The sequence below is a fragment of the Nematolebias whitei genome, chromosome 14 (genome assembly GCF_014905685.2).
Source record: "Nematolebias whitei isolate Nwh7 chromosome 14, NemWhi1, whole genome shotgun sequence".
Classification (NCBI taxonomy): Eukaryota; Metazoa; Chordata; class Actinopteri; order Cyprinodontiformes; family Rivulidae; genus Nematolebias; species Nematolebias whitei.
In genome coordinates this window covers 40225792-40251353 of record NC_056511.1, presented here as the reverse complement: position 1 = coordinate 40251353, position 25562 = coordinate 40225792, and the positions used below count along the sequence as shown (strand labels likewise).

General features: G+C 39.5%; 1 protein-coding gene across 1 annotated transcript in view; it reads left to right on the top strand.

Moving 5' to 3' along the window:
- The first annotated feature begins 218 nt into the window (after positions 1-218).
- LOC119420313 (ephrin type-B receptor 4a) overlaps positions 219-25562 on the top strand; it is an 80766-nt gene continuing 55422 nt past the window's right edge. The window contains exon 1 of the mRNA XM_037687702.1: positions 219-308. Within this exon, the coding sequence (XP_037543630.1) occupies positions 239-308 (70 nt within the window). The 5' untranslated portion in view covers positions 219-238. The remainder of the gene's footprint in view (positions 309-25562) is intronic.

Here is a 25562-nt window from a genome sequence, read left to right as displayed (position 1 = left end):
GGGGGTGGGGGGAGCACAAAGAGCCCCTTTTAACGCCGAGCTTCAACCATGAAGTGCGCGTGCTGACAGCAGGGCCGAGGCGGGGAGTTGAGTTTCAAGCCTTTCTGCACGGAAGACTTCTCCATCAAAGTTGGACAACTTCACCAGGTTGGAGATTTCGTTTTTTTTTTTTTTTTTAACTCCTCTCAATGCAGCTTGAAAGCTGAGGCTTCCAGAACCTCTGGGTTTGAACACCACGATGATGGAGCTGGTTCTGCTGCTGGGCTGCATCTTCTCTGACTGGAGCCTCCTGGTTTCTGCAGAAGAAGGTGAGTCTCCAGGTTTCCTTCTTCAGACTGCTTCTACAGGAGTCCATGCAAGCTAATAGCATTTTTAGAGGCTATGCAACTAATTGCTCAGGAGGCCAAAGTTGCTGAAAGCGAAGAGCTCAGGGGCTGGACATCCAGCAGTTATTGTCAATAAGAAAGTTTGTTTTATGGTTTAAAATCTAGTTTTATTTCAAATTAACCCATTGGTCGGCCGAACTGAGTTCATCCTTGGGCCTGATTTGGCCCCCGGGCCGCCAGTTGAATAGCCCCGCTCCAGAAAGTCCACAAAAGTTGTTTATGCAATCCCACATGCATCATGGCAACCTCTCACATGTTTTTTCCCCTCCTTTTTCTTTTAGTTTAATGTGTTGCCAGAAATGTTTATTACGGTAATCCTTTATTATATATATATATATATATATATATATATATACAGTATATTTTTCATTTACCCTTTATTTATACAGGTAGTCTCATTGAGTCACGAGAACTCATTTTCAAGAGAGACCTGTTTTTTTTTACCAGGTCAAAAATGTCATTTACATTAGTGCCAAACCTCAAAGTTTCATAAAACAAAGTTGTTATAAAATAAACCATCATAAAATAGGGTGCATCTTTCTTTACGTGACCGATTATATCATGTCAGATAAAACAAAGTTAATACCAATAACATGCGACATTTATATACAATGAACTGTCAAAAATCTTCTTAACACAGTTTTTTGAGTACATGACCAAAATATATATGTTTTTTTAAACAACTGTTTCTCATAATGTTGTAAAAAAAATGCATTCTGTGAGAATAATAAATCATATTTTCTAATCAGTGCTACAACATTCAGCTCAAAGACCAGCCTCTGAGATTTTCTTGGGTTAATGCAGACAGCAACAGCTGGCTTTTAATTTTTATTTATTTACTTTTTTTAACTTTACCAGGAAGCTCTGGAGACCAGCATCGAACCCTCTGGAATAAATGCACAATCTGAGTTATAATTTAAGTTCGCTATTTGGACGCTGTCTTGCCGTTAATGGGAAAATTGCCTCAGATCAGCTTTGAGAAACGAGACACTCTGAAATTATCTTTCACGATGTTGAAGGGAATCACATTTTCAAAAGGTTTTTACAAGCGGGTACAGCGTCACATCATCAGCATAACAGCGGTGGCGGTTTCTGGGTAATTTGCTTAACGCAAGGCCGGACTAATGAGTGTCGCTGACACATAACAAGACCGAGCGTCTTTCTTTGCTTCTCACACGGACACAAAAGGAGGAAAGCGTCAATGCTGTGGTGGAGGGAATTGAAACATGGCTGGAGCTTGTTGAGAACGAGGCTGAAACATCTGTTTGTAAAAAAATATGAAATATACGGCTTTGATGAGAAATGGTCTTTGGAAGTAATAGGGCTGTGTGTGTGTTAAGGATCAGGGAATCTCAACTGGGTGTTGTTGAAATGTGGGACTTTTAAAGGTAATCCACTGCTGTGTATGCTACTCTTTGTTGGTCATTGTGCTGTTTTTATCCTGCACACAGCAGTTTACAGAGGTGTTGCCTCTGAGCTGCACAGTTTACATCCTCAGCTCTAACTGGTTCCCAAAACCCCGTTTTTTTCTGGTAGTTTCCCAGCCATTGACACCTTCAGAAATCTTTTAATGGGGGCCAAATGGGAACCACTGAAAATCCTGGGGTGGCACATCACAACCAAAGCATTTCAGGACGGGTTTTTTTTACGTCATATGTAGGTTGTTCGACAACTACAGCAATAAATAGTTGGATTTGTGTGTGAATGTTTCTGAGTCGTTCTCATTCAGATCCGTTTTACTTCCGTACGTTTTTCAGCACGCAACTCGTTCCTCGGTTGTTCAGTTTCAGCTGTTTGTCTTTAAACGTTCAGCTCATTCAGGACACTCCTGCTGTGACTTTTGGTATTTGTGCAATCTTATTTATTGTTTTTTTTTTTTGTATTTAGCTTTGTCGGCCATATTTGTCTCCACATCCTTGAAACTCTTTGAGCTGTTTACAACCGGTTACTGCTCGTTTTAGCTGTTGGTCTGGTTCAGTTTGTTTCTGCTCCTTTCAGCTTCTTTCTTCTAAATTTAGATTTTTTTTCCCAGCTTTTTCAGCTGCTTTTGAGATATTTTTATGCTAATAGTTTAGCCTTTTTTCTGCTGTTATTTTTTCTTTAATTTCCACCTTTTGTGATTTTTTTTCTTCTAATAATTTTTAGTTTCTAGCTACTTTTTAGCTTCTTTTTGTTGTTGTTGTTTATTTTCATCTTATTTTAAGGCATTTTGTAATCTCTTCAGCCACTCGGTGCTTATTTCGGCTTATTCTTCTTCTCCTTTCTCCTGCGTTTTTACAATTTGTCTGCTGTTATCAGCTTTTATTTTTCTTCGATCAGCAAATGTCAACTGTTCTAATTCATCTCGATAATAGTTCAGAGATGAAACCTCAGCTGGTTTTAACTTCTTTTGCTGCTTTTGAGAAAAGCAAGTTCAATAGTGAACTCACTGAAGCTCGTCCTCTCTTAAATTTGTATTCATATATATATTTAAAAAGCATAAAGCCTCTTTAGACTCGGTTTCCTGATGTTGAGGACTTTAAACCAGTTGTCCTTATTCAGGGGGACAATATTTTAAATGTTATTGTCAATTTTAAATAAAATACATATTTGAATTTTAACTCATTTCTAGTGATTCTAAATAGCAAGAAGAAATAAAAAATGCACACCAAGCAAAGCTTGGGACTCAAAATAAAACCGTCTTGACAAGGCGAGCCAGTGGGGGAGCCAACAATTTTTTAAGCTCCCCTTGGTGGCACCCCTGTTCCCAGCTTGAAGACGAAGTTAAATTTGCCATGAAAACAATGATCCTTTGAACAATAAGACTTAACCTCTTAGTACGCTCATTCCACTCACAAGTTGTAAACAGGAACACCGTGAACACGCATGACTTCACATCTTCTGTGGCAGGAACCACAAATCTGTCAGCTGCGTCTGGTGTGGGGATTCGGACCTTTCCGCGTCCATAGACGAGCATTCTGTCCGCCGTCTTGCACTGTGTAAACACGCAGCGCATGTGTGTGTGTGTGAGATCACCGTCGGTTTCATTCAGCGCGCCTTTAGGATTTGTGCGTACACGCCCATGAGGAGGCCGTGGCGAGTTACCGCAGCTACTGAGAGGCTGAATTCTTGAAGGGGAAAGACTTGTTGACTTTGTAGTCTGAGAGAGGAGCTTGGAATTTTCCCCGACACTTAATGTTGGTCAGGCTTCTCCAACTTTGAAGAAAAGCTGTCAGAGAAAAACAGAATCATTTAAAAAAAAATCAAAACTTCAGCTCTGGAGTTAATGCTAATCACTCTGGAGCTAACATCATTCAACAATTTCCTGTGGGATCATTAACGTTCTATCGTATCTTATATTATATACGGTGTTAGCTCTGGAGCCGACATTGGGAGTGGAGACTTGGGGCTGGGGAGTGGTGGTGCAGAGGTTAGAGAGGGTGGGCCTGTGATCCAATGGATACCGGTCAACTCCCTGGACCGACAGCATCAAAACTGTGAGTGGAAGTGGTGAAACACTCACACCTGCCTTCCTCATCATTTGCCCCACTCGGACCCATGAGCAAGACCCTTAACCCCCCCAGCTGCTCCCCAGGCGCCTTGGATGGCAGCCCACTGCTTCACATGCATATGTGCTCACATGTGAAAAATGCAGATAATTAATTTCCCCGTTGGGGATCGATAGAGTACAATAAAAAAATACAAACGTCATTTATTAGCTCTGTAGCTAACGTCGTATGTTTCAGTGTTTTCCCTCCCGTTATACAAGGAGGGGGCCCCGCCCTGGCAACAGAACTGAGCATCCTGCCTACCGAAGTGCCCCACCTCTGTTGGCACTTACGTAGTGGCACGCAATTCAGACGCGCTAGCTAAAAAGCTACAAACATAGCGCTCCGCTTCTCTCATGCATCCTCCTACAACCCCCCCACCGGTTGACACAACTCAAGAGATGAGCGCTCTGCCAGGGCAAGTGACCGAGGGGAACCACTGTGTTTGCTCTGGAGCTAACGTCATATATTCGCTCCAGAGCAAACACAAAAGCTGAGTCATCTCTCCATTCTCCTCTCTGTCAATGCGCTCCGGCTCAAATTAAAGGGCTGAACGTGGAATAATGTCCAAAAACAACATCCAAGCTGAACGGAGCTCGCACCAGAGCAACCTATCTACATCAGTTACCCAGAATGCACGGCAGAGTAATTAAAACGGCGACATCCATATGTTACTAATTTTTGAAAAATTGTAAAAATTGAACAGCCTACAGTGTTCTTACAGTCCTGTTTTTATAGCTGGATGAACTGTTTATGAACTGTTGTTCCAACTAGTCGGAGGTATCTTTAAAGTTTACAGGATGGTGGTACCAAACAGGTGCGGGGCTGAGTGGGAAAACCAGCATAACGATGAGAGCGAAGAGGTTAAAGCGCCTTGTCGACCGACTCCAGAACATCTGCGTCTCACCAAGTGTGAACAAGACGTCTGGCTTTTTTTTTTTTTTTTGGGTAGCAGCCCCCTCCTCTGTCAGCATGCTCCGGATCATCCAACCCCCCCGTTCACCACCTATTAGGGAATTCTGTAACGAACCGATGGGAGGGCAGATGAAGCTCTCTGCTGCCAACTCTCTCCTCCTTTCCCAACGAAGGGATAAATGACTCACTTACACACACCACTTGCTCGTTCGGCGCGTGGATCTCTCCTCCTTCTGTCTCTATGAAGATTAAAACGTGGACCTCTTGATCAGATAATTACTTTAGCTGGAAATTAATAAGGCGCTTTGGGTGGAAAATTGTACCGAGTCCACACGCGATGAAGACAGCCTTTTCTCTGCCTCGCCTTGCATATGAAAAATGTATAATACGCAGAGTACAACCAACACATTAAACCCAGACTGCATAATCTTTTTACCAATATTAATAATTCTTGTCACTTACAAAGGCCTAGTACAAATTTAAAGCATATTTGACTTTCTAAATGTTAGCACTAAAGATCCCGTATCCTCCCACACTAACCTACTACTATAAAGTCTCCCGGTTTGTGTTTCTCTCTGCATCTCTTTATTCCGTGCACATACAGTTTCTCCTGTTACCAAAAGCAAAATGCACCCAGAGACAAAAAACACTGCAGACTTCCCACCAGTTTAGGTCCAGAGCTTCAAAAACTCCCAGCACTGTCTCAAAAATGACCCTTTCCTTTCAGATGTGCTCAAACTGAAGGTGTGCTTCTGCAGAGGTTCATCAGTGGATGCTTGTGCTGGAACATGTTTGTAGAAAGGCTGTTTTTGCATTTGATATGTTTATTTAGAGCAGAAACTCGGGAAAAGAAAATGCACATTTCACCGTCCTCTACGCCACTCTTTGGTGGGATAATTAAGTAATGAAAGAAATCCTTCATCTGCAAATCAATGGAAACCATTTAGACAGCATTGTGGAATTTTGGCGTCATGCTCGTTTTCTGTATCGATTCAAAGAACGCACTTTTGTTTTCAGCACAACGAAGTCACAAGCATTTTCCTTTAATTAATAATTTATTTTACCTATTTGATTATTTTTTTTCCATCTCGGCAAAACATCTGTTTCCTTTTAGATAGGGTGAGATGAAAAAAAAATAAAAAAAGTCATCAAACTTTAATTGTGTGAATGTTTATCAAACATTTTCACTACTGACATCTGTTTTTCTTCTGTACGTTGTTCGGCACGTAACTTGTTCTGCAATTTTTCTTCTATTTCAACAGTTCGTTAATCAAAACGTTCGGCTCATTCGGGACAGTTCTGCTGGGACTTTTGGTATTTGTGCACTTTTTACTTTTTGAACTACTTAGCTTTGTCGGCCATGTTTTTCTGATTGAAAATGAATGGAGCTCTTTTCAAATCCTTCAAACCTTTGAGCTGGTCACAACCCGTTACTCTTCATTTTAGCTTTTGCTCTGCTTCAGCTTTTTTCTGCTATTTTAAGCTTCCGTCATATCCGTTTAGCTTAATTCTGCTCATTTCAGGTTTTTCTATTATTTGTAGCATTTTTTCCAACTTGTTTCAGCTTCTTTTTTTCCAGTTTCAACTTCTTTTGGCTAATTTAAGCATGTTCTGCTTTCTCAGCTACATTTAAGCTATTTTGCTGATAATTTAACCCCTTTTGGCTACTTTTCAGCTAATTACAGCTGTTATGGGATCTTTTCAGCATCTTTCTGCACATTTCAATTTCTTGTTCTTTTTCAGCCTTATTTATTTATTTATTCAGCTGATTTTCTGTAAATTTTAGCTATTTTGTGCTCTGTTAAGCTTCTTATTTGAGCTTTTTTGTTCCCTTTGGGTTTTTTTTTTCTGCTTATTCTGACGTTTTGCACTCTTTTCAGTTTATTTTCTAGCTTTTTTCTGCTACTTTTTTGATTATTTCTGCTTTTTTTTTTACACCAGTTATCTTTCTCATCTGTTTATCCCACAGCAGCCTTGTAGCCTTTAAATAAATCTGGGATTTTTATTTTATTTTATTTTATAGTTCTGCTACGTGAATAGCACATAAAGAGCAGCCGGTGCACTTCAGAGTTATGTGTTGAAAAGTTTATTATCTTTTAGTTGTGGGCAGGAGAATCACCTCCGTTCATCCCAACTCAATTGATTTGATTTGCAAATCTATTTAAAATGAATTAAAATCGATTTTGAACATGTCTGAGCAAAGACCAGCTCCAGCTCTGGGGTAGAAAGTTTTGCATGTCTACAAGAAGAGCTCATCTTGTGTTTTCTGAAGTGATATTGGCCTTTTTAGGTGAAGATTTAAAAGAGTTGTTTCTCCAGCCAAAAATGTGCAAGCGAAACGAAGGCATGTTTAGTCAAGTTGAACCGTGCGTCTGCAGAGGCATTAAGACGTTTGCTGATCACACGAGTCGAAAATGAAACCGCAAAAGTTTGACTTTACCTGAGACTATTTAGTGTTTGATTCTAAATTCTCCCTTGACGCTTAGGATTGTGTTTTCTGCAACATTGTTCCTGCAGCTGTAAAGACCCGTCTATCTACGAGTCATCTTTAATTTTATATGCAACGTGAGAATGCAGCTGCCAGTGTCATTTGTTTAGCTAAGATCCATCATTTTGCTGTGATGAGAGACATCCACAGCACTTTTTACATCCTGGAGATGGATAGAAGCGTGAAGTGTCATCCAGTTTCGTGCTCACTTTACACAGCTGTAGTGCTTTATACCACAGTGCTCTCTCTCAAACCCAAAGTACCCGCCTACACAAAGGAGGTGGCATTACCGCTTTTTGTTCGGCTCCTGAAAAGATGCACGTTCTGAATGCTGAGCTCACACGGCCTGAAGTCGGTGGGCCAAAGCAACAAGTTCATTTTTACAAACACAGTCTTGTGATGTAAAACATATTTTAAATTTTAAGGATAGTTTGTCATATTATGTATTATGTACAAACATTTTGATGCCATTTATTGACGGGTTCATGACAATCTGAGAGTCTTAAAAGGATTTTGAAGCACTTACTAAATGCTAATATCCAATTAGCTTAGTAGTTCTCAAACTGTGGGGCACGCCGCCATCTTTTTTTTTTCTCCAGGCCGAACAGTAGCAGCAGAACTAACGTTCCAACGCCTTGTTGCTTTAATGGACACACAAGACAAACTATGTTACTACATTTGTTGTTTTTTTTTCTAACAAAGTGTTTGGAGAATGGAGAGGTATGTTATCGGTAAAACCCACCGGCGACAGCCGCTACGCCTGTACTCATAGAATCTGGGGTTACAGTACGTAACCAACGTTTTATGTTGCTGCGGGAAAAAAAAAGTGTTTGGGTGCCACGGGAGCGAACAGCCTGTTAGCCTGGTTGTTTCGGCTGCTTTAGCTCTTGGAGATAAACAATATTAATATTAAAAGATGTTTGTGTTTGCCCTAGATTATAGCGAAGGTGTTTCTCCTTTTCACTTTTTCTTTCTTTCTTTAAAACTTGCAATGTTCTCTCCGTGAAAGTGTCAGTTTCACATGTGTGTAGTTTGTCATAAATATCTGTAGTGTTGAGTTTTACACAGGATAATAACAAATAAACAAGGTTTTTGTGTTTTGAATGTTCTAAGATGGTACATTTTTGGAACTATATCACAACATAACTTATAAATGTAGCATATTTAGTCATCGTGAATGATATAATTTAAATTGTTGCCTTTGATTCTGATTTTGTTAGACTACTTTACCAGTATTATTACCAGTTTATGTACTTTTAGCCACACAAAAAACCATAAACGGTTATTTTGGTACCACTTTACCATAAGGCTCCCCTTATAGATGGCTAATAAATAGTTTATAGCTACGTTATTGATTCCTCTATAAACACTTTATAAAGCATTAATAATTGTTTATTTTGCATTAATTAAGGGTGACAGAGAGACAAATATGACCAGTTTCTTGCCAAATCTGTTCACCTATATATTTAATCTAGAGTTGTTATATTAAACATTTCAGACTAAGTTACTACCTTGTGAGCACAATAAGCATTTGTAAACCTATTTCTTTGAGGATATAATATTAGTTATAGATACTTACAATGCAGTGATAAAGTACAATATTATATGCTACAAATTAGGTTTACAAATGCTTATTGTGCTTACAACGTAGTCTGAAATGTTTAATATAACAGCTAGAAGAAAAATATATAGGTGAACAGATTTGGCTCACTATTTGGAAAAAAACTGGTCAGTTTTGTCTCTCTGTCACCCTTAATTAATGCATAATAAGCAGTTATTAATGATTTATAAAGTGTTTATAGAGGAATTAATGTTGTATCTATAAACTATTTATTAAGTCATCCATAAGGGGAGCCTTATTGTAAAGTGGTACCGTTATTTTCAAATACAACATTCCTTAAAAAGTATTTTTGCCTTTATGTAATTTATAAACTACATACTATAACTATATAAACTTTATATAACGTTGTAATATTCAAAAAATTTAGCACAGCTAGTCAAAATACCTTAGCCTTTTTCATTTGCCAGACTGAATTTTCTCTTCCATAAAGGACTGTTTCACTGAAAAGGATTCGATTTTAAAGATTCACATAGTGAATACTTCAGTATTTCACTCATTGTTAATATTTGGTCAACATATCATTAACTTAGCATAAACAAGTAGTACAAATAAATGGCACAGTTATCAGTAGTGCTCCATAAGGCACTGTGTGACAAAGCGATTCTGCGAAGGCTGTAAGGACTAGTCAGCCTTCAAGCTGCCTCTGACTGTTTATAAAACAGAGTCAAGCTGTCCCGCATTGACATGAGCTTTCAGAAATTAAACCAACCGGCAAAACCCAAGGAGGCATGGAGTGGAACTCAGCTGTGTTAATGTGGAGCCCTTCACGGGAAATGTGGGACCAACACCTCCCTCATACCATTTACAAAACATTATAGATAAACTTTTAACTTGCTTTTAACAACGGCAATAAATTGAACATTTGAGTAATGACATAAATAGTACATTTAAACACATAAATGATTAAGTGGTTTTATTACTAGGATGATTTATTTACCAAGTGTGCAGCCTTTCTCGCTGTCTAATACACTTCTTAAAGATCTCCCTTCGATTCTCTGTGTGCTATATTCCATTTATTTATCCTTTAAAACGGATTTAAAGCCATGCTGTTAACACAGCCTTTACAAAATCGGTCTTCTGTTTGTTCTTTCTCCTTCTGACATCATCGTGGCACAAACTAGCACAATAATGCTGTTCAGGACAAACTAAACCTTTACTAAGTGTCACGGGTACCGAAGGGATGCTTTTATCTAAAGGGCCTTACTTGAGCCCCAGTCCTTTCTTTCACACATGTACCCTTTTCTTTTGCTACTCTTTCCACGTCCTCTGTCTCCTTGATGTTTGACTGGTGCTATGCTGTTTTCTCTCGCTGACTGTCTCCCCTGCCATGGAAATGTGGATCGTTTCCCAGAAATCCTTTTAAATGGAACCAATTTTTATAAGAGAGGGATTTGCATTTAAAACACCCTCCCCCTCCCCGCTGAAAGCCCTGTCGCCCATCATCCCCAGCACCTCAATCCGATGATTAGCTTCCTCAAGAGTTAAACAGGCATCCGAGTGCCACAAGTGCCTCTCTCTCCGTTCTTCTCTCTCGGAGAAGGATGCATGTGGCAGCTGGAAGTTGCAGGTGGATGATAGTTCAGTTTGGTGAGATCCATCCACGTCAGGCGTTCACTTTGGAGAGCGAATCTGTCTTCCACCCACATGCTTCTCTCCGAGAGTGGGACACAATGGGGACAGGCTGCAGCGGTGAGGGAATGAGGCCACAGCCTATCAGCCATAAGCAAAAAGTGGAGAATGGCAGTTTTAGAAGGGGGGGGGGGGGGTTCTCTTTGAAGTGAGTCAAGGAGAAACGGGGAGACTGGCGTGAGTCGACGAAAGTGCAAGTGAGGATAGGACAAGAAGGTTGCATGTATGTGCACATCAGCACATAATGAGCCAAGTGTGCACACTGCCCATTTGCATTCTTCATTATCTACCTCTCGGGGCTCAATATGAGATGCATGCAGTAGTTTGAATGTGTGATTATAATAAAGGGGTTAAACAGACCTTTAATTAGGAGACAACAACAGAGAGGAAGTTCTTTATCTCAGGTCCATCGTTCTCATTTATCTTGCACACACATCACTGCAGCTATTCAAAGCTCACAGACACAACATTCTGTCGGGAAAAATCCTTTGTGAGACTCACCATTGTTGAGAAAACTATCAGAACTCGTATAGGAAGAGAAACAAGAGCATGTTGGATTGCTCAGGGTGGACGTGCTGGAGTTGGTTTAAGAGCTGGATGTAAAAACGTCTCGGCTCGAAGCATGCACCATCAGTAGACTCGCCTTGATTTGAGTCTGGGAGATTTTTCTCCCCGCATCACGGGTTGACCTACATCTGGTGTTTAAAATGCAACGCGCTTGGTTCAACATCAAGCTGGAGGATTCTTGCATATTTGCGTCCACCTTCATACACGTGCACACCTTGAGGATGTCTCGCACGGCCTGTTTTCACTTAAGGTTTGAACCAAGTGGGCTCTGCTATAAACAGCATGGCGGAGACATTCCTGCACCCCCACCCCTGCCCTCCTACATCCCACACAGCTAAGAGCTTTAAGAGGCTCTAAAATGGAGGGGTCTTTTCAATTAAATCACTTCATTTTTCACAACTTGGGTGTCGTATTTTTAGAAAACTCGCTCAACTCTCTTTTTCTTTTCATTTGGTCTTTGTGTAAGTTTTCAGATCACTATAAAAACTGATTGCCATCTAAACTTCTTGGTATGCAATCTAGTCTAAGTTTGCTCTAAAGTGGGACTTTTAGCAATTCAAACCGTTTCTACACCACTGAATCCACCCCCCGCTGAACAGAAGATATGTCTGTGTCTCAGAAGGAAAAAATTATGCTTTCTGTTCTCCTGCAGTTGGCTTTCCACCCGACAATGAGTTTATCTCCATTCTAGATATATCGGTCAGCGCCACACAGACGCACAATTGCCGGCTCATGAAAGCAACGCGTGGACTCGTGAAGAAAATTAGCTCTCAGTGTGTCTGCTGCTGCTTGAATACAAAACAGTGCGGCGTCTTGGAGTAAAGGAAGAAATTCTTGCACAGAGTCGTTCTCTTGTATCTTTACTTAGATGTGTCAATCTTTAGATGGTTTATTTAGCTGGAGTCGGCACTGACTTCAAGCTGTCCACCTCCCACTGCAGATTAGTCACTGGAAGCTCTGTGTGTATGTGTGTGTGTTCAACTTTTTATTTTTCTCTTAACTTAAACTTAAAAACTGGTTTTCAGGTGCAAACTTTTAAAGGGGCTTCATCCCAGTTGTAGAAAAGCCCATCAAACAGATTTTAACTAGCTGCGTATTGTGCATAACTTTGTTAATGTCTAAGGTTTTGATATTTTTGTTAGTTCAATTATACAAAAAATAATAATAATCTGGACAGTTCAGTTTTTTTTTGGATGTGAGGTTCTGTAGAAAAGATTGGAGCAATTATCTTTTTGTCCCCGGGAATTGGAAATACCCGCTGTCTGTTTGTGCATGTCGTGAGCATGATAAGTAAGTGAGGTACAGACTTCTGTTTCCATGTGTGGCTACATGTAGGGGTAAAATATATCCCTCAAATGATTGGGGTTGCTGAAGATTAATCTATGGGGCCAAGGCCACCATTGAAACTTTGAAATAAAATTAAAAACAGCCTCTGTTCTTCCACAGTGTAACTCGTACCCACTTGAATATCTTGAACCAAAATCTTTAGGATTTACTTTCTTTCCCCGTTCATTTCCAGTCTAGAAAAAAACACTCATCTCAAAAACTACAAACATTCACTGTTCGAGCATTGGCATACTGCTTGTTTCTTATATGTAGAGCCCTTAGCAGCCTTAATTTAGAGATTTCTTTTAATGATATTTCTGCTGGAAATGTTTCAGGCTGTACAGGAAGCTCTACAGCTAGCTGCTGCTGCTTTTTGCACATGCAAATAATTAGAATTTTGTTTACATAATCATGTAATATGAAGATGAATGCAATATAACGGTTCATTATATTGCATTTGTATGGATTATAATGTAAATTTTTTTTCTTTTACATTATTATGTATTTGTAACAATCCAGTTTGGCTTTGGTTCAAAACTGGTGTTGGCTCATCAGTTCTGTCAGAGATGAAGTCTTTGATCAAACCGATGTCATTCGGAGAGCTGTTCACAAGATAATAACTGTTCATAACCTTCCAACAAAACCCCAGTTTAAAAGGTCTGAACTACCACTTTAATCCATAGTTTGATTTAAGTGATAATTAAATTTTACAGTTTTACGCCGTGGTTTAAATATTGTAAGACACAGAGAAACTGGGTTTCCTGCCAGCTGGGAAGATGATCCCAGATTTGCACACTGTGGGACTCCAGAGTGTTCACCCTGCATGGATCCCAGTTTATGACTAACTCAGACCACAGCCTCTCTGTCAGGAGTAGACGAGTAGATAAATATCCTCCTTCAAAGGCAAAGGAAGTGTTTGAAAACAAACGCACACAACCAAAACTTTCCTATATTGTCTTTATCCGCTCTGTGCCTTCAAGCTTTCTTAAAAGAAGATAACGTAACTTTGGCAGTTTCTAAAGAGCAGCGTGACGACTTAACAGCTCCCAGATATGGCTCTGTTCATGTCTATATGAGCATATCATGTCTGTTTTTTGAGGATTTAAGTGCTTTGATAGAAATGACAAACCCTAATGTGATGACAGATTTATGTCACAATTATATACATCAAGTCTGCCATACAATGGTAAATCATCTTACAATTTCTGTGTTACATAACACGCTAAAAATATGTGACATTTGTCTGTTTGCAGTCAAACATGGAAATGTGGTGCGCTTCTCTGCCAGCTCTGATTACAACATTCAGATTGCTCGCGCTGATCATCACAGATGATAAATCAATGAGCAGAGTAGGGCTGCTCTGATGTAAACACCATCTTCAGCTCTGACTGTATAGATTTTAGCTTTTGATAGCGTCCAAGTATAACGAAGCCTACCCGTAAAGGAGGATTTGTTTTTTAATATTGCTAAATGCAATGTACCATCCTCATTTGTTCACTAAGACACTTCAGCTTTTAATGTTGTAAAATGAACTCTAAGAAAGTAATGCAGTTTAAAAGATGCAGCATGAATACAAAGACTGAAAACAAGGCTGTCCAAGACTCCTTATGGTCTTACTATAATAATAATAATATAATTTCCAACCCTCACCTGTGGTCATAAGATTTGGATCATACTTATATACTTATAACACATTTATACTTAAATTCATCCTGCTTGCACCGTTAAAATTCTACCATGTTGTTGTTTACTATCTCTCTTTAGGACCTTGTAAATATTACTGTGGTACTTTAATTTCTACCCTTATTGCATGCGTCAGCATTTCTTGTTTATTTGTTCTTTGTTCTATAGCAAGTTAAATCAGTTCTTCTCATCCTGAGCATTTCATTGTTCTGTTAGCCTTGTGTTAACCTTACATATGACAAATAAACACAACTTGAACTTGATCATGACCAAAAGATCCTAGAGACGAGCAGCTGCATTGTTACCCCTAAGTTACTTGCCTTGGTAGAGCACTCGTGTTTTGGAGGGGGGCAGTGGTGGTTAGTGAGGGACATAAGCGGAGTGCTACATCTCTGTATTGTGCAGCGCACAGGGGTTGGTTAGCTTAGCGCTATGTTAGTGTCGTCAATTCTTGACAGGTTGATCTAGGAGTGTTGAGAAGTGCTATGTTTGCTAGAATCTCTGCTCCCCGTCCGGAAGTGGCGGATGTGCATGGGAGGTGGGAGATTTGGTAGGTGGGGTGCTTGGCTCTGTTGACAGGGTGGGGCGCCCTCCTTGAATAATGGTAGGGGAAACACTAGCTATGTTTACATAGACATAAGTAATCGGATCAAACGGCCATTCGGAATAAAAACGTGTCATGTAAACACCCCGTGCGGGTTATTTTTTGTTTATTCAGCGTGATCCGAAATAATGTGTGATCAGAACAAAACGGGTGGTTTACGCCGATCCATAACCCGAGCGGTGCGCATGTAAACGCTTGATCTGTTCATTTTTTTTCTGATCGTGAAAAACTGACCTGACCGCGCATGTGCGACTATGTCATTTCTGCCTGGCTAATGCTAATAATGTTAGCATGTCGGGGAAGCAAAACTGGTCGGTGAGCGACAACATTTCTACTAGAAACTTTGAAAGAGCTCAGAATGATCTGTTTTACCTGTAGCTCAGTCAGGGAGTGCAGTACCGTCTCCACCGTCATTAAAACCTGTCGCAGGTTCATTTTGGGTGCTCAGGTTTGTTTACGTTCATCCCGGAAGTAAATCGGAAGAACTTCTTCTTCTGTGTTTTTTTTAAGGAGAGTTTACCGCTCTGCGCATGTCAGTACTTCTGTTCAGAATCAAAGCCCGCTGCATGTAAGCGCTCGTCATGAACACATTGTGCCCATGTAAACGATACATTTGGATTATTTAATCTGAAAACATTTCAGTCTGGTCAAAAAAATTTGTGCATGTAAACATAACTACTGAGCTGAAATGAGTTTCCTTTGTAGGGTGGCCGGGTTCAGCCTTAGAGAGAGAACGAGGAGCTCCATCGTGTCAGATCTCAGAGTAGAACTGCTGCTCCTCTGCATCAAAATGAGTCAGTTGAGGAGAATCTGATGAAAATGCCACACTTTAGAGGTTTTCTGAGCACGTCCCACTAGAAAGAAGTCCCAGCAAAGACCCAAAACTGTCTGGAGGAGTTGTGTATCTTCTCTGGCCTAGAAACGCCTCAAGGTCCCTCAGGAGGAGCTGGAGGGTGTCGCTGAGGAGAGGGAGGTCTGGGTTTCTCTCCTGGACCTGTTGCCTCCATGACCCCTCTACAGATGGGGAGAAGTTAAAGATATTCAGTAAAAAAAAAAAAGTATTTTGGGGGGGAAAAAAATACTGCAATCTCTTTGGCAATATTTCTAATGGAAATAAAAAAGAAGGGACAGTATATCAAAGTACACTTCAAAACCTTCTCATTGACAACTTGTAAAAATGAATGATAAACCTGAACATAAATGTTATTTTGTACATTACTGGGAAATATTTGTAAAAATGTAGTGAAAAAAGTTCAGAAATGTTGTATCAAGAAGTGATCTCGTACATAGCCAACTGCAAATACTTTTATTTTCACATATTGATATAAATGTGCAAAACCTGTAGACAGGGAATACGTATTTTTTATATATTTAATCCTAGCTTTTTTTTTTTGTCTCCTTACAGTTTGAATAATGTTTCAGTTGATTTTGTTTGGAGGCACATTTGGGTGAATTTGAAATAATTTAAGCTTTTATTACCTTTTTCCAAATTGATCTGTATTTAAATTATCTTCACGTGAAACAGGAAGCCCTTTTTTCTGATATCATTGATCTATTATTCAGATACCCAATGGCTAAACCATAAGCTGAGAAAATTGCAGTTTCTCTCAGAGGTGTAGCCATTAAACTGCAGTGCATGAATTTCCAGGCGATGATTTCATACCATGTTAGTCATTATTGTACTTTTGTAAAGCCTGTGTAGAGTAAATTCTGAGGTTTACTTTCTGAAATAGTATATTTCAGAAAATAGTTGCTAAAAGCAGACTTTGTGAGCCAAGTTATTATTGAAATAATAATTGGATAGTTTTTTTGAAAAGCCAAGTTGAAATTGCTCTGCATTTGTCAAAGGCTACTTGTGAACGCAGACAAAATTATGTCCATTGGATTAAAGAGCCAGTTTGAAGTACAACCATAGCTGTGGGATTTAAACCACTTGTAGACTTAAATGGTGCTTTGCCACAATCTCAACTCTCACCAGTTCCGCACCACACCACACCAGTTAAGGGACTGCCCACTCTCTGTACCCACTCCCACTCAGCCCAGTTTATAGGACCACCTTGTTTGTGGTTCCAGACTAACTGCTCCAAGGTGGCGATTTTGACGTAAGCAGACAGCAGCCGTTTATTGTCCAGCAGATCTACGTAACCGAACACTGATTGTGCTGAGTGTGTGTTGTTTTTACTCATTTCTGGTATGGAAGCTCCAAAACGAGTGCTGTGAACCAATGATGAGGTACAGACTTTCCTAACTTTATTGGCCGATGTTAGGATTCAGCGAGCTGGACATCACCACAAGAAATGGAACGCAAGTACAGAGAGCTATTAGAGATGATGGCACAGCATGGCTACACCCGGACTTATAAGCAGTACCAGTATAAGCTAAAGAGTTTGAAGTCCGATTATATGGCAATTAAGGAACACATTGAGCGGAGTGGCTCGTACTGGCAAAGTGGCTAAAGATAGCAGAGTAATGTTGTTGTGGATTGATTTTGGTGAAAAGCAGAGAATCACCACCAACTCCAGCCTTTGCAGTGACCTCTACACATCTGTTAGTTTTACAACCTTTAACCAGGGAATGTTTCGGTTAATAAATAAACTCCTTTTACTGATGGGCATGGCTGGACAGGCTTCCATTCTTCCTCCCCAGCTATTAATCTTCAGCTTGTTAACAGATCATTCCTTATAATCAGAACATGTGCAGCAATGACCAGTTGTGTTTTTTCTAAAAAGTGTGCTCACTGTCTATTTTGACAGAAAAGGTTATTTGTCATTTACACCCTAAACAAGTTTTCTGTTGCTCACTTGCAGTGCTCCTGCTTGCTGCTGAGAAGGTTGCACATAGGAAGTGGGGGATAGGTTCACCTTTGGACCTCTAAATCTTTCTGTTGGGGATGGTAAAGAAGGGGATCCATTCACTAGGTAACACTCTAGTGCCAGTAGTAGACTTTAGTTAATCCATTCTTAGATTTTTCTTCAACCAAAGCATATTTTTGTTTCCCGTTGTGGAGTGAAGAGTAGGCATTGGAAATACCGTACGTCCCTCATGTAAGCATGCTAATTTGAAAAACGAGTGAGGTACTGACTTCCATTTTGGTGTTTGGCTACATGTTGGCAGCAAAAAAGGTCACTATTGAAAATTGGGCTCCCACATCAAAATCCAAGATGGCTGCTACTAGGAATGTGCGATATGGCATAAAATTCATATCACGATATGTATTGTCAAGGGTGGCGATAACGATATATATCGCAATATGTTTTTGGTATAAAACTTAATAGGAATTTTTAAAAAGCATAGGATGTCCTTTTGCCATCATATATTTTGAATTTTTTAAAAAATTCCACTACTAGGTCCAAAGAGTTTTTAAATAATAAACAAATCAAGTATTAGGCTTCTTTCTTGTAGTGCAAAACAGTGCAACAGATATGAAATGTAGTTTTAGCCATATGTTTTAAACAAAAGAATGTGTTGTTAACTCTTAACAGTTTCCAGTCTTCTCACTTAAAAAATGAACAGCAACAGAGCAGCATTTTACACTGAAATACTTCACCTCCAACTAGGAATGCGCGATATAAACGGTACACGGTAGAAACAATAGAAATTTACCTACGATTGAGATCTGTCTTCTACCGGCTAACCGCAGTAATGCTGTGTCTGATGTAAAATCAGAGTTGTCAGATTTAATCGTTACTTTTTTGTTGAAAACTGTGTGTAAATGGTGTTCAAGTGTAAAATCAGAGCAGTCAGATGTAATCGTTACTTTTTTTGAGTTGAAAACTGTGCGCAAGTGGCGTTAAAGTCTTTTCTTCTAGAGCTAATAAGTAGTGAAGCTACAAGCTAACTACGCCCGGCTTGCCGTAGTGTTGCCGTATTCTGACGCATGCGCAAAACGCTGTGTTCCGTCAAAAGATTTTTTTCTTTTTTTCTGTCGAAAGTTAAAGTAAGTGTTGGTCAGCTTTAGAGAAACCTGCTCTCTGATCTGTAAAAATAACACTGTGTTGTGTGATTTTACTGCCAGACACTCTGGTCAAAGCCACAGACTCATTTTGTGTCAGCTCTCCTTAAAGCGGAAGGAGTCGCCAACTACAGGTTTGGAGGATGAAATGTCTCGGTGTAAAATGCTGCTCTGTTGCTGTTCATTTATTAAGTGAGAAGACTGGAACTGTTAACAACATATTATTTTGTTTAAAACATATGGCTAAAACTACATTTTATATATTTTGCACTGTTTTGCACTACAAGCAAGAAGCCTAATACTTGATTTGTTTATTATTTAAAAACTCTCTGGACCTAGTACTGGAATTTTCTTAATTCAAAATATATGATGGCAAAAGGACACCCTACGCTTTTTGAAAAAGTCCTATTAAGTTTTATACCAAAAAACATATTGCGATAGATATCGTTATCGCCACCCTTCACAATACATATTGTGATATGAATTTTATACCATATCGCACATTCCTACCTCCAACCCTCTAGTGGGCACCTCCTTCTGCTTTAATGGAGAGCTGACACAAAATGAGTCTGTGGCTTTGACCAGAGGGTCTCACAGTAAAATCACACAACACAGCGTTATTTTCACAGATCAGAGAGCAGGTTTCTCTAAAGCTGACCGACGTTTACTTTAGCTTTCGACGGAAAAAAAAACACCTTTCGACGGAACTCAGCGTTTTGCGCATGCGTCAGAATATGGCAACACTACGGCAAGCCGGCTGTAGTTAGCTTGTAGCTTTGCTACTTAGCTCTTGAAGAAATGACTTTAACGCCCTTGCGCACAGTTTTCAACTCAAAAAAAGTAACGATTAAATCTGACTGCTCTGATTTTACACTTGAACACCACTTACGCACAGCTTTCAACAAAAAAAAAAGTAACGATTAAACTGACAACTCTGATTTTACATCAGACACAGCATTACTGCGGTTAGCCGGTAGAAGACAGATCTCTATCGTAGGCTAAATTTCTATCGTTTCTACCGTATACCGTATATATTGTGCATTCCTAGCTGCTACCATATATATATGTGTGTGTGTGTGTGTGTATATATGTATATGTATATTTATGTCCATCTTATGAGTTGGGTAGCTTTCAAAATAAGCAACGTGCCAATTTCTATTTTGGTATTTGACTACATATAGGCGTTGGAAAGGTTTCTTTTGAAAACTGGACTGTCACATCAAAATTCAAGATGGCCACCGCCATATAAATATGTAAGCCTACCACCCCTATAATCTGAGGAAACAATGCTTTCTAGTTTTTATATTGCTTGAAAGTATAGTTTCCTCAAATGAATGGGACTATCTTTGGCCACCCTACACTTGGTGGTGGATAAATGTCTCCCTCCACTCTCCAGGATCATTACTTTGCGCTGCCTTAGACAAGAAAAAAAAAAAACACTTCTGTTCTTGACAGTGTGACTCCTACCCACTTGAATATCTTGCCCTAAAATGTTAAGGTTTACTCACATTATCTGTTCAATTCCAGTCCAGAAATACACTCATCTTAAAATCTATAAATATTTACTATTCAAACCCCTCAGACAGTGTGAGAACTGCCGGCGCTGATGTAGTGCTAAGCTAGCGGCGTGCAATATAGATGCACTAGCCAAAAAGCTGACTATGTAGGTAGTGCTCAATGTACCATGGGGCACTAACGCTCATAACTGGTTGTAACTACCGTACCCATCACTGCACTTTGTACTCATTAGTCAGTTGGTCATCATTATCAGCATGTAGGCTCTTACACTGGTTCATTTTAATCTATAAATCACTCCTTGGTCTGCTGCCTTCTTATATCTCCCACATGTCACGTCATCAGTGCAGTTACAGCGTGCGCTCTCAGGCCTTCATTACCTGCAGCGTTCCCTCAGTGAGGACTGAACTTGTCAAAAAGGCCTTTTCCTACTCTGCTCCTGTAACCTGGAATACCCTGCAACAAGCTCTGAAGCTGTCCACTTTGATTTATTTGAAGGATTTTAAACATTTCATAAGGTCAATAGATACATCAAAGCAAATATGTTCTTGTTTTTAGTATTTTACACCGTTTATATGGCATCTTGATTTGACAGGGTTTATAACTTCTTCTATTTGAATTAGATTGCTTTTTGGTGAATTATTGTTGTCTGTACTTTATATGTTATCTGTCTAAAACAGGTGTCTTGAAAATGAGTCCTCGTGACTCAATGAGACTAACCTGTGTAAATAAAGGGTGACTGAATGAATGATTGTAAAACCAGCTACAGCAGGGGTGGGGCTATTTCTAAATGGACAGTTTCCCAGGGGTGGAGGTGGTCACACAGGATGCTGTTCCTGCCAGAACCCTCACTGACAATGACCATAAACTAACTTTGTGTGCTTAGTTTATTGTTATTGGTACCCAAAAGCTCAAAGCAGAGAAGTAACCAAATAGTTAATATCAGCATTGTGCACAAAGTAGTTTAGTTTGTTAGAGTTATTTTGTCTGGTTAGTACAGGTCAGGCTGGTCTGATATCTGCTGATCAACACCCTTAGTCTGATGGGTTTGTTTTTTTATAATTTGTAAATTCTTATTTTTATGCATTTCACAACATACCGAACACCACGCCAATGTTTGTTTTGGCGTTTTAATGCCACATTTAATAACGAACGCAAATTACAGGTTCACTTCTGCTTTATATGCCTTTAAACTGAATGTTGTTGGTTTCCTTTAAAATTTTGTGACATTACAAAAAAGATGATTAAAAAATAATTAGTGGGTTACAATACTTGCCTTTCACAGTAGTTCATATTCAAATTAGCTTTTGGATTGCAGTTGAAGATAATAATAGTTTCATTACCTGAAAAAAACAACTGTGCATCATTCACCAGTTGATTGTCAACTGTGTAATTACGTTTTTTTTTTTTTTAAGACAGCCTGATTTGTGGTAATACAGCAATTTAGATAAGTGCTGTTTAAATTTAAAAAATACAATAATTTCATTAAAAGGGGTCTGGTTTAGTTTTTCAACATATTCAATTCTGCCTCCTGTAACATTTTCCTATTAAAATAATAAGTGACCGGAGAGCGTGTTGGTTGCAACAATGATCTCAAGAAGCTCTTCAGTTTTTGTTTCCCCCCGTTTTCTTTTCTTTTTTCAAGGTGAGCTGTTTTTGAAGAGGAACTGACAAAAAGCGACTCATAATTAGAAGTAAATGTTTTCACTTCCAGATCAATATTCCAAAGAAGCTGAAATTCACTGTAAAGCGAAACATTTAGCCAAAGAAGATTCGGCTGTGAAAGGGCAGGGCAATGCGAGTTCAGAACCGGAGGTTTGGTATTTGCTCAGCATTTAATTCGTAATAACTTCCAGATTAACTAAAATGGAGAAACCATTTATTTTAAGCGTTTTGCTGAGACTTTTATTTATTTGAACAAAAAAACCCAAAAAGCGTTTGAGTTGGCTTCTCTTTGCATTTCAGCAGCTGACACCTCCGGTCAGAACTCATTACCCGTGGGCGGCATATAAACAGGCAGCGAACCGAGCCGACGTCTCAGCCTCTTAACCTTAATCTCTTGTTTTATGTGAAGGTCAAAACTTTTTATATCTCCACGATTTGAAAGAGACATTCACTCTCAACAAGTGCGACCTAAAGAATTCAACAGTTTTTCCTTCTAATTTACCGGTTAATTTAAGTACACCATGGATGCTGCTAATGTTTAGTAATCAGCTGTTTGTTTTTTTATCTTCATGTGCCTGTTTGTGTTTGTCTACACAAAGGAAAATTGTAAGGATCGAAAAAAGTAATTTCCCAAAAGACGAGCACACGTGTTCAGCAGAAACTTTACCGAAAATCAAAATAGTTTTGCACTGATTATCGTAATGGCCAAGGAGTGTATGTAAACTCAGTTTGACTCTGAAAACACATCTTCACCTGGAAATGATTAATTTTATGGTTCTGCTCAGTGATTCTCTAAGGACCGTGTAATGTTAAAGCCTCAACAGTCGGATATTGCAGATTTCTGGTCTCAATGCTCAGCTTTAGTCAGTTTAAGATCCTGTTTACACGATGCGTTTTCTGAGTGAAACCGGAGCTTTTCTGCTGCGGTTCAGCTGTTCGTGTACAAGACAGCAACCTTCGTTCTCTCTGAAACAGAAGGTTTCTGAATCCAGGTCTCAGAGTGGAGGTTTTTGGGGGGAACCCCCTGCGGAGGTGTGAAATCGCACATGTGCACTCCAGGGGGATGCAGTCAGAGGATTTTCTGGGCTAACGGTACAATAGGGCCTTGTTTACACAGGAACAACCTCTGGAAACATTAGTGGGTTTTTTAATGTTTGTTGGGTTAAATAAACAAAAAAGCAGGTTTACACAGAAACACTGTAATTTACATGCCAGGCAGGGTTGTCAGATAAGAAATTATGAACTGCTGTTCATGATGTGCCATCTCTTCAAATGAGTGTATTTTGACCGAACTGCCAGACGTGCTGAGTGAGGGTGTTTTAGGATCAGGTGTGCGTTGTGTTCAGTAAACATGTGCACAGAGAATGAGGGGGTAAAAAATGTATTTATCTTTTTAGCTGGTAACCCTGATGCCGGGTTCAGCTGCATGCATAGCTCATAAGGTGTCCGTATGATCACAGTAACATCCAAATTGGTGAATAAAGGAACTTACCTTTGGACCTAGGAGGTTGTTGGTTTGCATCTACATGCTGAAAAGGGGTGAGTAACACGAAAAACACTGCTCTCTGCCATTTATTGTAACTGTTGTTAGTGCTAAAAAAAAACTTTGGACTGCAGCCACCTGTAGTGCACATGTGCAATTTCACACCTGCAATAGTATTTCACACTTCTCCCTGCGAAAATCTCCACTCTGAGACTGGGATTCAGAAACCTTTGATTTCAGAGAGAGCGTGGCTGTTGTGTACACGAAGAGCTCCGGTTTCACTCAAAAAACATTTAGTGTAAACATTTGCAATAAATGGCAGAAAGCAAAGTGTTTTTTTGTGTTACTCATTATTTTTCAACATTAAGGAGCAAACGAACAACATCCTAGGTCCAAAGGACAGTTCCTGTATTCACCATTTTTGATGTAATTGTGATCATACAAACACTGCATGAACAATGCATGCAGCTGAGCCTAACATCAGGGTTGCCAGATAAACGTAAATAAGATTTTTTATTTTTTTTGCCTTCTCCTTTTCTGTACACGTTTACCAAACACAACACACACCTCATCTCATAACACCTCACTCATGACAGTTTGGTTTAAAATATAATAATGTAAGTTTGCAATTTCTTTCATGGCAAAACTGCCTGCCATGGAAACTACAGCAGATCCATGTAAACGCATTTTTTCTTGTTTATTCACCCCAATAAACACATTGAAAAAAACACTGTTTCCAGAGGTCGTTCTCATGTAAGCAGGGCCTACTTCAAAACTCTCTTGGTTTTCTCTGCTTTTAGTTTATATCCAGTCTGTAGCTTTGTCTCTAACTAGGTCACTTCCTGTCCTGGGAATGACACCGACCATTACCCTCCTTGATATGCGCCCCTGCAGACCTAAAGGAAAAAAAATGTGTCAAACATTAACACCTTTCCCTCATCTCGCCTACATTCTCGCCATCTCACTGTATTTATGGTAGCTGAGCCCGTCCAGTCGGGCCACAGGAGGCTTTTGTCATACGGCAGACGAGGAGTGAAACTTACGCCCTGCTCAGGCTGCCGTGCATATGAATGATGTGTGCGCCGGCGGCCGGCCCCCACCAGACCAGGAGACAGGAAGGGGACAGGAACTACGGGAAGCTGAGGTCTAATCTCCGTAGACACAACTCTGTCAGAAACATACAAACACACACGCATTCAGTGCTTCATTTTCTTAACTTTTATTTTCACAGCGTTGTACACAACGCTGAACAGCTAACACATTAAGGAAAATCGATTCTGCTTTTCATTTGTAGCCTTAATGTGCTCTGCAGTAAATATCCTAAGTACACTCAAAATTAGCATTTTTAAAGATTAACCAGCGGTGTTGTGTAGTGTGTCGTGAGTAATCTCAGCAGGGACAATCCCTTCCACCTCCTGAGTTTATTTTACTATGAAGCCATGACACAAGTGTCAATATTCTCATTTAAAGCAGGATTTGGTTTGTCTGAACCATGGGGGCACTCGGTAATCTAACATTTTGTTTAAATTAAGTATACGAGTGAAAGAGCTCTTCTAAAACCTACAAAAGCAAGTTAAAAAAGTTTATTCCTCTAGTATAACTTTTATTTTTCATCCTAATTAAAAACATTTTGTCATTATGATCCTTGACTGAACGCCTTTGGTTTGCTGTTCTGTGTAATTAAATGTCAATGTCAATTTTTTATATTATAAACAAGCACTGCTAAACAAGAATGAGACAATCTCAAAAGACAGGCTAATTATTAACAGAGAATACAAATACATATACACATGCAAGCTCCTCTACTTTTGCATTAAGGTCTTGGAACATCTGAGAACATCTGGTTGTTTGATCTCTAATGTTCTAGATGACGTATGAAGATGTAAAAGATCCTGTTTATAAGATGAAGTCTGATCATTAAGAGAACAGCCAACGGTACAACTTCAAAATCCATCAAAGACAAGACAAGAAGACAATGGGGAGGCCAACACTGCATTATATGCTCATGTTTTCTTGTTAAGAGGCTGTCAGACAGTGACACATAGCATCAGCGTATGCCACCGTATGAAAAAAATGACAAACATGCTGATGTAAGTCGCATAAGTTAGGTGTAAGTTTCGAATAAGTTATCACCATGCAGATATACGATGGCAGAAGTTGTCGTACGCTGATGACAGCCAAGTATTTTTTACATGCACAAA